Here is a 17,373-nt window from a genome sequence, read left to right as displayed (position 1 = left end):
GCTCCCTGTGGCAAAGACGTTCGGAAGCTGAGGAGCTCGCGCGTCTCGCAAGCAGCGGTAGCATAACGCACAAGCCTGATTCTCTGGGGTAGCATGAGTCAGAGCAGGGAATAGATTACTTAAGACGTAAAAGAAATAGAAAACACAGTATTAATAACTAAGAATTGCATTAAATGACTCGATAAGTGAATTATCCTCCTTACACTATCTGCTGACAGCAGAAGCATTCCTATCTTCTCTGCATGGAGACACTGTGGCGCAGGAGCATGGCTTTCTTGACTTTGACTATCTAGAGTTGCTTGATCATTTGCTCCACCCCAAAATGCTTATGAATGGTGTTCACCCAGGCCAGGATTCACTCCGCTCATTGAAAAACAGTGGCCGCTTGGGAAATGAACTGCAGCAGCTGTTCAGCTTTGCACAGCAATCCTGCACAGCAGCTGAGAGTGTGAATCTGGTGGAAAGGGCAGGAGAAACACGGTTGGCAGACTGCAATTAGCCTAGTTGTCATTTGTCCAAGGACTGAGCGAGCACCCTGTGCCTTACGGGGATCAGGGCTCCTGCAGCAGCCACCTGGCCTCCAGATGCCAGAGACCTTGGCAGCGGTTCAGACGTGGCACCAGCCCTCCCTGGCACTTAGCCCAAGGGAGGTTTGCATCGCCTCATCCCCGCAGGTCTTCCTCTTGGTCCCCAGCCCTCGCTGCTCTGTGCATTTGCTCAGATTGTGCCTGCTTTTCCCCAGCACAACAGTGCTGCCGTGGCGAGGCCCCCTCGGTTCTCACCAGTCCTGTCTGAGGCTTAAACGACCACACTTTCTCCCCGTCAGGGCTGAAGGTCACTCCCACGTGTCCCGCTCCCTGGACATGCCCCTGGAGAGCACAGCGGCGCTGGGCATTGGGCCTGCAGTGGCTGCGACTGCCTCTCCCGCTGCAAGGGCGCACTGCCCACCGCGGGCCGTGCTCCACAGAACTTGGCCCTGGCACGGACCCAAACAGAGGATACCACACGGCCTGCAAGGCCAGCAGGCCAGCGGGTGGCTTCTTCTCACGCCTCCAGCACTGACCATTGCTGGGAGCTGGATGACCGAGAGGAGCTGCTGGAGCTCTGTTCCCACTCAGGCCATATCTCCAAAGCACCGCTGATGTGAGAGAAATGGAAATACCACCCTACCAGCTCTGAGGGTACAACATGTTCACAGAGATTGAGCCCCAGGGAGGCCAATGTGCCCTGCAGATTGCAGGGCTGGGGCTGTTTCCTCGCCGTCCCCAGGCGTGCTGCTCGCTCGGCCAGCCAAGCCCAGCTGACTGCTGAGCAGGCACCGGCGGTGCAGAGCCTTGAGCTTGGGAAGAGCAGCCGGTGCCGGGGAGCAGTGGAGTGACGTGCTCAGGGGAAGCCAGCTGCTAGGCCTCTGCAGAAAGTCAAAACCATCCATGAGCCTGCTGAGAGCTTCGTGTAGCACCAACCCATTTCTAGGCCACACCAGCTCTGGGGAAAGCATTGCATGGGTGCAAGTGCAACGTGTGTCTCAGCTGCAAGCGCGCTCCAGCTTGGGGAGCGGTACACACCAGCAATTCTTTGGGGGCTTGTTGGTTTTTGATTTCACTTCACTTCAAAGACGGGTCTCCTTCTGTACGTTTGAGCAGTGTTCCCATACCTCAGGTTTCTAGGCCAAGCGAAAGCTTTGATTCTGTGCTGCACTCAGCAGCTCTGCATGAAGATAGCCTGCGGTTAAGTAAGGTAAGAGGTTGAAAGTGGTTCAATTTTGCAACAATGGCTGAGAACAAAGTACGGATTTTACCATTTAAAACTGGGACAAAACAGGGCTGGGAGGTTTTTATGTTTCTTTTATTCTTTTCAATGCCCCAGTAGCCTTTTTGAGCTGAATTAAGTGTAAAGTGTGTTTGTGGCTTCTGCCTCATGCCTGCTCGTGTCCAACCGACAAAGCCAGAACAGGGGCAGCAACCCCTGTGCCCGCTGGGAAACCTCCAGTGCGTCCCTGCAGTGCTGGACCCACATGGCTGTGGCACGGGGGAAGGCAGCCCTGGGACGGGTGCTGGCTCTGTCCTCCGGCTCTCCAAGGTTTCTCTGAGTTTCTCTGAACTAGATGGTGACAAGAGCTAATCCCGAAATCAGCAAATCTGCTGGCAGTACTGGGACGAGTCCCGCTTTGCAGGGGTGCATACACCAGCAAGACCATGAGCGTGGGCAGGGCCAGCTGGACGTGCATGGGTTAGCCCACTGCCCATGGCAGGCTGGAGGTGCTCTGGGCAGAGCTGGTGGGTCCTGTGCCCAAAATCATCTGACAGGAGGCCGTGCACGAGTTGGAGCTGTGGTCCTGTGGGCATCCTGCACATGGATATGGAGGGGATGGTCTCTGCTGAAGCAAAGGCAAAGCTGCTGTGGGCACAGCTTGTCGGCTGCATCCCTTTCCTCAGGGATCCTGCACGAGGCAATGGGAACTCCACTATGAAAGCACTAAGGAAGGGCCAGGATTTGTCCTTCTGAGTCTGTGCTCCTCAAACCGGAGGGCATGTCCTGCCAGGGCATGGATGGTTTCACCCAACCTTGGAGCTGTGGCAGCCGCAGAATGATGCTGCATCGGAGGTGACATCGTTCCTGGGCTCTGCATGTAGTAAATTGTTATCTGATGGATTTGGGACAAACTGCTGTCCCTGGTGTTGACCCTGTGAAGAGCAAACCCTGCCATGGGAGGGACTGAGCGCACCCAGGACCGTCAGCGTGCAGAGAGCTGTCAGAGCTGGGGGAAGAGGCTGGCGGCAGCCTCAGCACAGGCCTGCAGTGGGACAGGACTAGCCCCGCACCCAGACACATCTGCGCCCAGCAATGCCAAGTCAGCCCTGGGGCCTGGCTGGCCCTGTCCCCCTCGGGCCCGCCAGCTGGAGCCAGCCTCCCTGCCGCAGCCACACCGCTGCTCTCACAGGCCAAGATGCTGCTCAACGCTTGGTGGACATTTTTGTTCAACACAATTTTTGTTTGTGGCCTTCTCTGCATGGGGTTAGTCTGCCCATCGCTAGCAAGGCTGCAGTAAACCATTCAGCTGCTGACAGCCCTGCAGCACCCACCCGCACCCCGTGAACCTGGGAACAACTGTGCCAAAAAAGGGTGGGGTCCCTCGAGACCCAGCCGGCAGGAGCTGGGTCCCCAGGCAGGCAGAGGCATTGCAGAAGCAGGGTGGGAGAAGAAGGCGCTGCACGGCTCCACCGCCCCATAACGCGGCTGCACCCCAGATCTGGCGGATCTGCCCCAAGCAGGGGGTGCTGGCCCCACACCTGCCCTCCGCAGGGGCTGCGCTGACACCTCCACTTCCTTGTGTCTGACACCTCCTTCATTTGCGGGCCATTTTCCATGTCTCATTCTGGAATCGCTGCCGTTCCTCTTGGGTCATTTCTCTTCCACTCCCATCCCCAGCCTCCTCCATCGCCAGTGCCACGAGCCCACTTGCTGCCTGGCGGCCAGCTGCTGTCACCCGACTGTCCCCTCTGGTCAGGCCCCTGTGCCCACCTCTGCCAGGGGCTGGCAGGAGCAGATAAAAAATTTGTGGTCCTGGAAATTCATCATCAGCCTCTGCAGCCACAGCCGGGGACTCAAGTCCTCGAGCCAGCGCGAGGGCTCGGATCCCGCAGGCTCTCGCAGGCACCTTCCCTAGCCAGCTGCCACGGCGGACGGGTGACGAGCAGCACCCAGGCTCAGCGATTTTGAACACGGGCATGTGAGGTGCCCTCAGCCCAGCAAAACTTTTGTTCCAGTGAGATCTTGAAAGCCTCAACATACGGCACGAGTACGCAAACTGCTGTTTGATTTTTTTTCTGTTGTGGCCCTACACTTCAGCTTCCTTGTTTTACATTCTTGCTGCACCGGGGACGGCTGCCCGAGTAGTAACAGCACAGCAAGCGCCATCACAGTCATCTCCTGTGGTGGTATCTCGTACGGATAGCATATGGTCCGTAACAACTTCAGAATTATTTCTCTTCTGGCAGTCTGAATTTTAGACTGCTCCAAAGCCTTCGCTTGAAAACGTGCAGCACAGAAGAGACTGCACGTTACATTATGCAATTTTCTGTTGCAAGACAAATAGAACAAGTTCTTCTTTTTAAAAATTACCAAACCACTTCAGTGAGCAATTTCACTGCCTTTGCACTGCATTTTCAGTTAGCCGTATTCCTGGGTGAGGGAAAGTACAGCTGTACTTCTGAGTGACTTACTGCTGCTGGTGGTATTACAGACGACTGTATAAACTTGCTTCAGTACCTAACTGCTGGAAACAGCTTCCTGTGACTTGCGTTAGAGCTGAACTCGGATGGGACTTGCTGGCATTGAAGATGGATGGTCACCAGGAGGATGCTCTCAGCCCGGCCCCTGGAGCCAGGTCTCCAGGCTTGCGGCTGCCTCTGCCAGTGCCGAGTCCGGGTGCTGGGCTCCAGCGCAGCGGGTTCAAACCCTGCGTTCACATTCCCCGTGTCGCTCTTGCTGCGGTCAGGGCTAGCCCAGAGCGAGCAGCTTGTAGGAGTGAGTGGTGCCAGCTCGTGGCTGGGTTTGCGACCACCCCTGCCTTTCCTGTGGGGTCTCCGCTCTCTCTGGGGCGCGGGGCAGGGTCCAGCCCCCGAAGAGCCTCGCAGGCCCTGAGAGCCGCGCTGAGCGGCTCTGCAGATGCAGCCGTCAGCGGGCAGCCGGAGCTGAGCAAGGAGCGTGTGCCCCGGCATCGCTCCGGGTTTCTGCCGCCGATGGGCTGGGCTCCTCCGGGGGCAACAAGCTCTGCAGCCCCTGGCGAGGGGGGGAGGACTTGGGCTGAGTCTTGGGCACACCAGGTCCGTGCATTCAGGTCCTGGATGGTCTGAATGTTGCAACGGTTACGTATATTTTTTTCCAGGGATCTTTCAATTCTTTTTGCAGAAATTCTGGCTCTCAGCTAATCCCAGCTCAGTTCACGGCTCCTTGAAACCCCGAAGGCGCAGAGGAAGCCTGAGCAGCCCCCGAGCAGCCCCCGGGCCCCGGCTGGCTCCAGGGCTGCCGGTGGCCGAGCGGTCCCTGCCGTGGCCCCCCGCCAGCAGCAGGCTCGCGCTGACCCCTCCGAACTTCCTTCATTTGTTTCGCTTCAGCTATTTGGGGGAAGCAACGGGTTGTTATGGCTTCAGCTCCGTGGCTATTTCGAGAATGATAATGCCGTTGTGGGGGACGACAATGAAAATATTGAATGACTGAAATTCTGTCTCTCACTATTTTGACTAACCTCTTTTTTTTTTTTTTTTTTCTCTTCAGATGGGTATTTCCTTGGAAGACCACAGGGATCCTGAGATTTGATGGGCCAGGAATCTGCATTGCCAGATGACGGCAAGAGTAACCCCATGGTGCCGTACAGCTCGATCCTGGAGCCCGGACGTGGAGGTGGTCTATGGGTAATGGTGGTGGTCTGTGGGGCAGTGGTGTGGGGTGTGTGGGGTGTGTTAACAGCACAACCCCAGACCCAGACTGAGCCCTGCTTTTTGTCCTGCTGCAGGCAGCTGAGTGCAGCCATGGCGTGTTTAGAGACAGCTCAAAGGAAGGTCAGGTCGCAAAAGTGGAGTGACCCCCTTGCAGGAGCCAGCCGTGCCAAGAGACTGCCATGGGAACCGGCAGTGGCAGAGGATGGCAGCCACCATCTCCTGATGGTTTCCAGGGCTATGTTTAGCCCTGGGCTTGCTCAGGGAACCCACATGAGCACCTGGGATGTCTTAATGTCATTGTTCCACTAGAGCTGGCTTTAGGGGACTTTTTTGCCTTACGGGATATAACTAATTAGACCTGACATCAGAGTGTGTCGTGTTGGGTCCTGAAATAGCTTTATGCATGGCATTACTTGCAGAGATGCTCTAAGGAGCAGCAGGTGTGAGTGTCCTCGGAGCTCTTTCACGGGCGCAGCACCCGGGACCAGGCTGCTGCAGGGCCATGCAGCGTGCTTGAGGACAGGGAATGTCCCGAGTCCCGGCAGCCTGAGGTGGGGAGCAGGACTGACTGCCTGCAGCCCAGCTCATGGACTCTGGGCTAGCCAAGAGGTCTGATAAGGACTCCCAGACTTTTTAACCACTGCACACTAATTCCTTGTGATACCTCCTGTGTCTGCAATAGTCCGCACTCCTCTGTGCTGCTGTCTGAGAGCTCTGGGTGATCTATTTTCTCGTTCCTTTCTCTCTAAAGCATGTGTTCATAAGCAGCAGGTTAAGCCCAGTTCAAAGCAGCAGTAACTCAAAAGGTCTCTATGGGATTGGGGCTGGGAGTCAGGAAACAGGAGGGCAGGGAAGTCCAATGGCCTTTTCTAGAAACAGCAATGTACATACTGCTTGCCTGGCCACCACCTCCAGCAGATCCTAGTGGGCCTTAGTGGATCTGTGCTGCAGGCTCTGCTAGAGATCTGCTGTGGGACCTCGGCCTGGAGCCAGTGGTCTTTGCAGCAGTCATACTTGTCGGATAGTTTAAATTTTGGTGCAGGGACTCTGCCTTGCCATACAAAGCTGTCTGTGCAGAGATGCTCCCTAAAGCTTGGCCATTGATTAAGAAAATAAAATTAGATTGGAGCATCACTAAGGATAAGTGGCTCAGGTCTCATCCCGCACATTGCAGGCGCAGGTGCGGCAGCCGGGAGGCAGGGCAGGGCACGGTGTCACCTGCAGGGACAGTGGCAGATGGCAGCCTACCCTGGGGGAGCCTGAGCCCATGGACCTGCCCAGCCTCACGCGGGTCAGGGCTGGATCTGTGCAGGTAGCAGGGGTGCTGGGGCGACATGGGGCACAGAAACGGATGTGCCCCCCTGCATCTCAGAGCGAGCCTCTCCGCCGTCTCTTTTTAGGGCTGGTTGCTTCCCCTAGAGCTTTCCGCACAGCAGATCCTGAGCTGCTCCTGTCCATATTCCAAGTCACGGCCTCTAACACTCAGCTTTAATTAGCTGTTTCTGTGAATGTCCCTGCCAGTAAATGCCTGGGGGCAGATTCTCCTCTTGCACCGGTCTCATCTCCTGTGGCACCGTGGACGTGGACGGAGCTGTTCCCGATTCACCCAGAGAGGGGCTGGTGGGGAAGCAGGGAACAGACTATGCACAGCCAAAGCAAATGCATGTCTGCCCCTCGGAAACAAATGTTTCCACACTATTTTTCTCTACTTTCAAGAGAAGAGGAGATGTGTTTGCATATAAGCAGGCTGTACTCACAGGATCCCATTGTCGATCCTGGAGCTCAAGTGTAAATCACTGTACCAGGCAGAAGGGAACGAGGCCTTTTGACTCCCAGAATGAGGCACGGGAGAAATAATACATCCTTACCTGCCATGGCAGTCCTCTGTCCCTGCAGGCTGCCTTGCCATCCCTGCAGAATTACTTGAAGCAGAAGAATGAAAAGTAGCTGGTGGGGAAAGCAGGCGGCTGCATTAACATTCTGCTCTATTGTTTTGTAATTATTAGCAGAGAGATTGAAAACGTAATTATGATAATTAAGCTAAATCACAATCTTCCTACAGGAGCAACCAAATTATTTATAACAACTTTTCATCCTAATTCCCTTAACTGTTCCCTGCCCAGAGCAGCAGGAGCCTTGCAGCTGTGGGCTGCCCGGTGCTGTGTGCCAACGCTGGCGATTCTCGCGGGCACTCGCTGGCGCCAGAACAGCAGCGAGCGGCGGCTCTGACTTGGCATGAAATTGGGATGGGAAAAGAGTCTGAGAGTGAGGTGGACAACTGTCCCGGAGGGCTGCTCCGGGGACGGGGAGCGGCGGCGAGGGGGGGCAGCTGTGGAGGAGGCTGCAGCCGTCGTGCGAGGCTGGGGAAGGCAGCGCCCACTGCAGGCAGGGCTGCCTGGAAAGGGCAGAGCACTGCGTGGCATCACGGGCAGCAGGATGCAGCCGCCAGGGCTGGATTTGGGCAGCAGGAGGGCACGTCAGGTCTCTCCCAGGCTGCCGATACTTCGCCTCAACTGCAGCCTCAGTGGGGTAGGAACTGAGCCGGAGCTGAGTCGTCCCAGGTTCGGAGGACGAGCTGCCACCACGGCCAGGGAAGCCAGGAGGGTGCATGGACCTTGCTTACAGCAAGGAGCTCTTTGCTCTGACACCTTCTATGGGTCGAGCCTGGACCTAGCACCAAGGGACAGTGACCCCCCCGCTGCCCACCAGCAGCCAGCCCATGCAGCCGCCGCAGGCGCTCCTGGGGTGCGCGGCTGTGGCAGCAATGCCATCTCTTTGGCACAGCATCATGCCACTAGCTGTACCCGCGTGGCTGTGGGAGCATGTGGCTCCCCTTCCCCACCAGGACCTGCTTTGCTCTCCCTGTCCCCTACGGCCTCTGGTGAGGCACCATGTGTCCCATCTCTCGGGGCCAGAGGGTGTCTCCAACACTGATTTTCGGAGCCGGGTGAGCACGGAGCTGAGCTTGGAGGGATGCGAGGGCCACGGCACGCACTGGCGGCACTGGCCAGCCCGGCCCGAGCCCTGTCCCCTGTGCAGGATTGCCTTCCCTCGGCAGCAGCGGCTCTGATGCTGCCGGCTGCCTCCAGGAGCAGTGTCAGCCATAATTAACATCACGTTTTAGCTTGCTCATGCGTCCGAGCAGACGGCGTGCCACTTCACAGTGCTGCAGCAGGATCGCTGCATGCCGCCCAGCAGCCCTTTGCTAGTGGCCCGGGGGTCGGCGGGCGGACAGGGGACAGGTCCCTTCACCGGGGTGAGTTCTCCAGGGCAGAGCTCACGTCCTTCACACGGCTTTGCCGCTTGCTGCCTGTTTCTTGCCTCCCCTCAACGCCTTGAACTTGCCTGCTGCTTTCCTGCCCATCTCTCCTGACATCCCGCCGGGGCCCCACAGGCAGGACCTGCAGCATGAGGGGCAGTGCACGTGCGCCATGGCCCCCCAGTCCCTGCCCCATGCCACCCCCCCTTCCTGGGCTGCTTGCAAGGACGTGTTCAAGGCATGGGGACAGACAGAGGGATGTAGCACGGCAGGCCACCACAGGGCCCAGGCTGGAGCACAGCAGCATGAAAGCCCGGACGCCTGCACCAAGTGAGGTCGATCCTGCCCGTTGGCTTTCGGGGCTGTGCCGGGGCCAGACCCTGCCCAGCTCTTGCCCTGAATTGGGCCTTGTCCCCCAAGGGCTTCCTCCTTGCCCCAGCCAGCGTCTCCCTGTGGCAAGGCAGTAATTAGGGAGGGTGGAGGTGGGAATATGCTGCTTAATTAGCAGGCCCTCCACCTATTTCTTGTGCAGCTTTGTGGGTGGGCAGCCCAAAGGGGGAAGGCTGTGCTGGGGCCCTGGTGGTCTCATCCTGCTCCCTCTGAGGGGTCTCTCTGTGGGAGCCTGGCATCGGCACCTGGGGCGACTCCCCATGTGGGTGCTGGAGAGACTCCCTGCAGAGTGGTGCTGTGAGTGTGGGGCAGGGGGTGTGTGGGGCGCGGATGCTGGGCTTTGCCTTACCGAGGCCTGAGCACAAGGGGCAGGCAGACACCTCTCAGAGCATCTCCCAGGTCAGCAAGGATCATTTTGCAGCCATTTTCCTGCCTCTACCCCTCACCAGCGCTGAGGAGCACAGTCCAGCTTATGGCTGAGGCCGGATCCTGGACGGTGCTGGGCAGCTCCAGCCTGGAGCGCTGAGCAGGGCAGGAGGGGCCCGCGTCCTTCATTATATAACCATTACTCCCGGTGTTTTTGTAGTGTTCAGCCTGCCTGCCGGGCAAAGCTCCCACCGGCAGCAGGGAATGGCATGTTTTTTGAGTGAAGAGCTTTGATTTCATGCTGGTTCATAGCGATGTCCAATCCTTCCCCCCCCCCCCCCCCGTCAGCTCATGCACCTTGCAGTGCATTAACCCCACGGTGATCTCTTCCCCTCCTCAAGCAGCCCCCAGGGGCCACCAGCAAGGCCACCGGCCAGTGGTGTCACCTTGCTGGGCTGGGCCGCGGAGGCGAGAGGTGGAGCGCAGCCCTGCGCGTGAACTGACCTTGCTGGGCTTCCCGTGGCCTGCTCGGCGTCCCTGCCGGCCTCCTCCTCGCATTCCTATCCCCGCACATCATCCGCCCCGCTGCCCACCAAAACAGCCCAGCCCGCCGGGGTCGGCAGGCTGCGGGGGGCCGGGGTCAGCGGGGGGAACCGCTCCCACAACAGGCGCCTGGGGAGGCAGGGGCTGGGGCTGCTCCTTGCCAAGGACATGCAGCTCTGCTCCCCTGCCTGCAGGAGAAGCAGGGGAAGGGAGACACAGCCGGAGTGAAGGAGGGACGCCTGGAAGAAAAGAGAAGTTTTGGATTGCTTTGTTCTAGTTTACACACAGAAATATTTCTAAAAGCCGCCATTCAAGAGCTTGTCCAACTCCAGGACCTGCTGCAGCACTGGAAAAATCAGACCTACCATCCGCAGGGACGGGAGCCCCCGGGACACATCCCTGGCTCTGCTCACCCCAGAGAGCTGCAAACTTCTGACTTCACCTCCTCCTTAGGAAGAGGCAGGAAGAGGTGCATACCCTGCTTTTGGAAACCCTGTGCCCCATCTCCCCTCTGGAGGAGGGTCCTGATCCCAGCGCGTGGCCAGACTGTGTGGCAGAGGCCAGGGGCACCCCCAGCCCCAAAGCCTCCAGGCGGCAAGGCAAGAGGAGAGATGAGGAGCAGCCACAGGGCCAGGCCAGCTGCCGTGCCCCAGCACACCTTCCTGCAGGGAATCCTGGCTCCCCCCCGCTTCGTTGCGGGAGTCTGTGTGCATGTGTTGAAGATGTTTTGTAGCTGGTCCAGGGGCTGGAGTTGTGCTTGATGCAGGTTACTGACTATGCCACAAAAAGTAATTGTGTTTCACCGCTGGCCTGGTGATGCAACGCTGTCCTGTTCAGCCAGGCCTTGCACCAGGGAGTTCGAAGCAGCCCCTCCGCCAGCAATGCTTGCAGCATCCCTCCTAGCGAGGCAAGCGGGCTATCCGCTTTACGGGGCATGTCAGCAAAATGAAATGCAAGCAGTCGTGAACCTAAATCAGTACCTCAGTCCATGCTATAAGTCATTTTAAGACCTGACTCTCACCACTTGACCACTGGCTAATTTTTCTGGTTATAAATGATGTATTTTCCTGTCGTGGATGAGGAAGCTCTAAAGACGGGGAAGGGCATGCTAAGGGCAGGGAGAAGCAAGAAGCTGCATGTGAGGTTCTGCAAACCCTTCCACATTTGTGTGGCTTTCCCCAGCTTCATTGATTTTGAGCAGAAGCAAGTCTAGATGAGAAGCAGCCAGTCTGCAGTACACCAGCAAATACACCAAGTCAACAAATGGCGCTAGCGATGAGTGCTCTTTTTGCCTGATCTCTTCACATTCTGGCAATCATCAGTGTTGCCTGGAGGAATATCACACTCTGAATAACCATAATACACTGGAAATCTCAGGCATCTGCTGTGGTTTCTAGGCTGGCTTGCCAAAGTATCAGTCCCTAGTGCCATATTCGGAAACTCTGTAGTGCCCACCTCTGCAGCACGCCATCTGAGCAGGAATGTTGTCTTTCCTGGTACTGTAACATTTGATACAGGGATTTTGGGGCCAATCATCACGTGCTGTCTCCTAGGTCAAAGCCGTGTGGAGTTCAAGTGGGCTCAGTGTTAAACTTTGCTGGGCTGGAAACCTCGAGAGCTGCCTGGACGGGGGGCAGCAAGCATGCCTTGCCAAGCCTGTGGCTGATGCGTCTGTGACCAGGGAGTGATTTATGCCGTGGGTTGACAGCAGTGACTGACCTGTAATTTTGCAAACATCTGTTCCCACTTTTGACTTCACCGCATGCAGCCCAAACATACCAGTATAGCAATTAGCCTGCATTTGCCCTGCCTTTGCATGCCAGGCCCTGGGAAACCGGTGCTGGGGACGGAGTTTCTGGCTGTTTGGGAGCAGATTTTCAGAGACGGCTTTGCTCTTTTCACAGCCCACATGCTTCAGCTGCCTCGGGGGCTGATTCACCACCCCAAGGGTAGAGCTGAGCTAGCGCTGAAGGATGGAGCATGATCGACAGGGGAACGTAAGCCTCCGCCGATAGCACGAGGGGGCTGTAACACATCTTGTAGGGTGCCTGCACTTCGTCCGATGGGCCCAGCGCCAGCGCTGGCTGCAGCAGAGGCCAGGCTGGGATGAACCCCAGCCCTGAGCAGACACCACAAACTAGTTTGTCCGCTACTGATTTAAGCGCTGCCAGCAACAGGAATGGTTACTCAGCAGTCAGTCCTGTCCCACGGAGGCTTTCCCACAGCCTCGCACCGGGACTATGTGTGTCCTCCCGGCCTGCCCGGGGCTGCTTCCCACGAGCAGGCGTCTGAGCTCGGAAGGAGGTCACTTGCTGCAAAGAAAAATCCCTAGCAGTTCAATCCTTTACCTGAGCCTATTGCGGAGAGGGCCTTTCTCCTCCTCCGCCCCTCACCCCAGAGAGATGCCCCTTCAGACTTGCTGTGCGGAGGATGCGGTGACCTTTTCCTGCTCACACGCTCTGTTCCGGCTTGCTGGCGTGCCGTGTGTGCCACCGCGGGAGGCGCCCAGGGGTTGAGCACGCATGGGTAACCTTGCACCGTGCTCTGGGGAGGCTCGCACGATTTTTTTTCAGTGCACTTTCGGTGGATGGTTCCAGTACCAAAATATCACAGCCACAAAGGGACTTGGGCCTGACATGGACAGCTAATGGTCTGTACGGGCCCCTCGCTCCTGAGGCAACCGCTTAAGACTGCGAGGGGAAATGCTTTAGGCCCTGGCGGCGGCGGCTGCTGCTCGGGGAATTCTCCTCTCAGCTCCAGCATGCGATAAAAATGTTTCCTTACTTTTGCAGACACAAAGGCCCTTCTGGAGAGGGGAAAGGCATTGATTGAGCTAATGCCATTAACTGCCTTTAAGCACACACAGAGGATGTAAAAGTAAACACGGCCTTGTCAGTCAGCAGCTGATGGTCGGTGGAAACAGACTGAATTCCCAGGTCGCTGCTGCGCTCCAGGGCCACCCTGACCCCCCGCCTGAGGAGGCACCGAGCTGCCATGTGCGGAGCGGCCGGGACAGCCCTGGGCTGCTCCACAGCTTGCAGCACACCGAGGTTACCGTGCTGAAAGCAAGGCACCCAGCGGCTTGCAGAGGGGGGAAAATAGTGTGGGGGGGGACTTTCCCTGGTATTTCATTTCGCCCTTGTCACCTGCCTCTCCCCTTGGACAGGGAGGTTTGAGCAGTGTGACACCCCTTAGGTGTTGGGGGCACCCTCTAAAGCGAGCTATTGCCCGTGCGGGTGGCAAGGCAGCAGCCGTGCTCACAGGGACGCCTCATTTCAGGGGAGTATGAACTGCCAGCTTCACTGCTCAAATCCAGTGGTGGCAACTGTCACCAGCTGCATCCCGCTGCCCTCACAGACTGGTGACGAGGGAAAAAGGTGCCCACTGGGATGGGTGTTCCCCCCCCCCGCCCGCCACCATGCCCGGGCAGTGCAGGCAGCCCCAGCGCACCTCCCTCCTCGGGCTGACTCACGCTGAGGCAATTTTAAAAGCTGCTCGCTGGTGCGGTGGCAGATTTTGCAATATGTTTTAATGAGGTATTTACAACTCTGGCGGCTGGCTCCTTGCACAAGGAGCATGCACTGGTCCCAGCAGTCTGGGGACACAGGAGTGGCCGGGCCTATTTGCCGGCGCTCCTGTGGCTCAGCTGACGGCAGCGCAGTCACCGCGGAAAACACGCGGCCATCAGAAATGCTGCCTTAATTATCTCCTAATTGATACCTCTGCGCGGGGACGAATGAAACCGGAACATCTCTGCTGCCCGGGGAGCTTGCCACTTACCAACAGATTTAGAGCTAAAAATAACGCGGCAGCCGTGTGGCTAAGCAACTTCCCTGACTCCCCGGGCGGCGTTATGAAATTGTCTCAGGCCGGCAGGGGAGGCGGTGCGGGACCGGCCATGGCCGCAGCGAGGGCTGTGCAGCCCCGTCCCCGCTGCTGCGGCTTGGGGGCTGCCTTGGGGGAGGCTGCAGGGGAGCCCCAAAGCACCCGCACGCTTACAGCCTTCCCCAGGCCTCCAACGCAGCCACGGCAGAGCAGATGCGAGGCATCAGGCACGTCCCTGTCATCCGGGACATGGACAGGCAACCTCGTGGCTGCGAGAGACCTGAAGCGCCCGGCGCGTTTCGCCACTGCGTCGGGTTTTCGCCCGGCCCAGGAATCGTGTTTGGTGCTGGCAAGGGCCCTCCTGCCCCGCGGCTCGCTGCAGCACCCCCGCAGGGGTCCCTCGCCCCTTCTCTACAGCAATACGCACAGAAGCCAAACCACCACAGCGACCCCAGCTCTTTTAAATTATTGTCATCTTTATTTTTTTTTCACATATGTGCAAACAGAGGAGATCGCAATGGTGGTGTTCTTAAAAATAACAAATGTATTTGCATACATTTCCCTATGTACAGGTGAACAGCCACAGGTAGAGTCGTCTTTTGCACAGCAAAAGATCTAGAGCATCGAGACCGGGGACAGGACCGGGGCCCAAAAAAGGGTCTAAATTAAAAATAATAATAATAATAAAAAAATCACGACAGTGCAAACCTCTCGGACACGACAGAACGATGGAGTGACTTTAATGTAGAAAACGGTGGGGCCCCCCTCTCCGGTGTGAATTTTCTAATTGTAAACAAGGCGCAACACCTCCCCCCCCCCCCCCCCCCCCCCCGGGAAAGCTATTCCAGGAATTTGGCAGATCTTCAAGGGCTGAGCCGGAGGTAAACAGCCCGCAGCCGCCTCCCGGCCGCGGCCCCGCTGCCACCGGCCCCGCCAGCGGCGCGGCTCTGCTGCGGGCCGCGGGGGACCGGAGCCCCGGAGGGACCGGGGCGGGGGGGGGCCGCGGCGCAGCTGGGAGGGGGGCCGCGGCGCAGCTGGGGGGGGGGCCGCGCAGTCCTGGCGGGGCCAGGGGGGCCGCGGCGCTCCCGGAGGGACCAGGGCGCACCGGCGGGGACCGTGCAGCCCCGGCGGGACCGGAGGGGACCCGGAGCGCTCCCGGAGCGGCCGTGCACCCCCGGCGGGACCGGAGGGGACCGCGCACCCCCGGCGGCACCGCGCAACCTCGGCAGGACCAGAGGGGACCGTGCGCTGCCGGCGGGACCGGAGGGACCCGGAGCGCTCCCGGCAGGTCCGTGCACCCCCGGTGGGACCGCGCACCGCCGGCGGGACCGGAGGGAACCGGAGCGCTCCCGGAGCGGCAGCGCACCCCCGGCGGGGGCCAGGGCGCTGCCGGCGGGGCCGCGCAGGCTTGGCGGGGCCGGAGCGCCGGCGGCGGGGCCGCGCGCTCAGCCGGTCTCGGGGTCGCCGGGGGGCGGCTGCTCGGCGCCGTTGCACGGCGGGGCGCCGCCGTCCTGCCCGTTGCTCTCGAGGGAGGACTCGCTGCCCGTGCTCTCGCCGGAGAGCAGCCGGCGGACGCGGAGGTCGGCGCGCAGCGAGCGCAGGTCGTTGCCGAGGCTGAGCTCGCCCAGGTCGCGGAGGAGCTGGCCCAGCTCCGGGCCCTCGCCGCGGCCGGCGCCGGCGCGCAGCAGCTCGCCCTCGGGCTCGCCCAGCGCCTCCAGGATGTCCTCGCAGTCGCAGAGCATGGCCCGCTCCTCCTGCTCCTCGCCCAGCAGGTCCTCGGTGATGGAGCCCAGCTTGGGCGCGCTGCGGCTCCGCTCCACCGGCGGCTTGTAGCAGCACTGCCCGTTGAGCAGCTTCCGCAGCGGCACCAGCGGGATGCTCTGCTCGCCCACCAGCTGCTGCTGCTGGTGCCGCGCGTCGTCCCGCTTCTTCAGCCGGCGGAACTCGGCCAGCGCCGTGGCCGAGGTCTGGTAGAGCAGCAGGGCCATGGCCTTCGCCTTCTCGGGCTTGGAGACGAGCACGGCGTGGCAGCGCAGCATCACCGCCTTGTGCTTCAGCTCGTGGCGGTAGATCCAGGCGAAGACGCGCGGCAGGCGCGGGTCGGCCACGCAGTAGGTGACGCGGTGCAGCAGGTAGAGGTGGCCGGGCCGGCGCAGCCCCTTGTCCTCGGCGTGGGCCATGCGGATGCCCTGCGCGCTGATGGTCAGCTTCATCTTGGTGCCCTGCCGGCCCGCCTCGCTCTTGCTCCAGATCTTGCAGACGGCCAGGTCGGTGCAGCCCTCGCCCTTGGACTGGATGGTGGTGGCGTTGCCCAGGTAGAGCACGGTGTACGTGGGGTCCTCGCTGGTCACGCGGAACTTCCTCCGCTTGGAGCGGAACATGCTGCCTACGCGGTGCAGGGCGCTCTCGGGGCAGGCGCGGGCCAGCGAGGTGAGCGCCGAGTAGTGCGCGCTCAGCGCGTAGCCCTTGGGCTTGCTCTGCCGCCGCGCCTCGCCCGCGATCAGCTCGAACTTGCTCCGCTTCCAGGGCAGCATCGCCCCGCGGGGCCGCGGCTAGGCGCCACGGGGACGGGCACGGGCACGGCTGCGGGCCGCGGGGCGCATGCCACGGCGGCGGCGGCTGCGCGGCCGCCCGCCTCACATCCTTGCGGGCGGCGGGCCGCCCCAGCCGTAGATATAGGCGGGCGCCGACCCTCCGCGGGCGCGCAGAGGGGAGGCCCCGCGCGCGCCGAGGGCGGAGCGGCCGCCGCCGCCGCCGCCCGGTGCCCGCGGCCCGCGGAGCCGCCGGCGCGCTGCTCGCCGCCCGCCGCCGCCGCTCTGCGCCGCCCGCCGCGGCGCCCCGGCTCCGGCCCCGCGCGGGAGGGCGGGCTGGGGGCGGGCCGGCCCCGGCGGGGCGGCCCCGGCCTCGCCGCCGCCGCCCCCGGCCCGCCCCGCGGCGTCGCCCTGGCGGGGGACGCGGGGCCGGGGCCGCGGGAGCCTCGCCGCGCTCTGCCTGCCGTGCGGGGCTCGCTGCGCGGGGGCGGTCGCCCACCCCGCGAGAGCTCCGCAGGGCCGGCCCGTCTCGCTCTGCAGCGGCTGCGGCTGCTCAGACGGTCTATCACATCCTCCGGCAGAGCGAAAACCCCCCGAGCGGCAGCAAGCAGCACCTCATCGTTATTTAAACAAATGAACTACAGAAGGGGAGCGATATTTACCGATGCAGTAGAGCACACACTTATATGTTTAAACTATTCCGCAAATCATCCATAGAGTCCAGATCAGTTAAAACAAATCCACGTATTATTATCATCGATATTATTATTATTGCATCGTGCCATCTAGCAGATTGCTCTGGAACTGCAAGTAACCACAGTGACCCGTGTCAGGTTATTCAAGGCATTCGACTATTTGCTTACAATTCAAAAACAACTGCTTATTGGAGGGAAGGTTTTCAAATGTGGTCCCTTGAGATTGAACCAGAGCTTCTGCAGCAGCTCTTGCCGGGACACACATGATATAGCATGTATCGCTTTCGGAGGCCGATAATGGGTGTGTATCTGTAACACATTGC

General features: G+C 59.9%; 1 protein-coding gene across 1 annotated transcript; it reads right to left on the bottom strand.

Annotated features, from left to right (window-relative positions):
• Positions 1–15,120: 15,120 nt before the first annotated feature.
• Positions 15,121–16,483, bottom strand: FAM43A (family with sequence similarity 43 member A). Its single transcript, XM_026097505.2, has one exon. The coding sequence runs from the start codon at positions 16,356–16,358 to the stop codon at positions 15,270–15,272; it is 1,089 nt and encodes a 362-aa protein (XP_025953290.1). The 5' UTR covers positions 16,359–16,483; the 3' UTR covers positions 15,121–15,269.
• Between the last annotated feature and the right edge of the window lie 890 nt (positions 16,484–17,373).

This window comes from Dromaius novaehollandiae, chromosome 9, assembly GCF_036370855.1.
Source record: "Dromaius novaehollandiae isolate bDroNov1 chromosome 9, bDroNov1.hap1, whole genome shotgun sequence".
In the NCBI taxonomy this organism is placed as follows: Eukaryota; Metazoa; Chordata; class Aves; order Casuariiformes; family Dromaiidae; genus Dromaius; species Dromaius novaehollandiae.
This window is presented reverse-complemented; position numbering and strand designations above follow the sequence as displayed.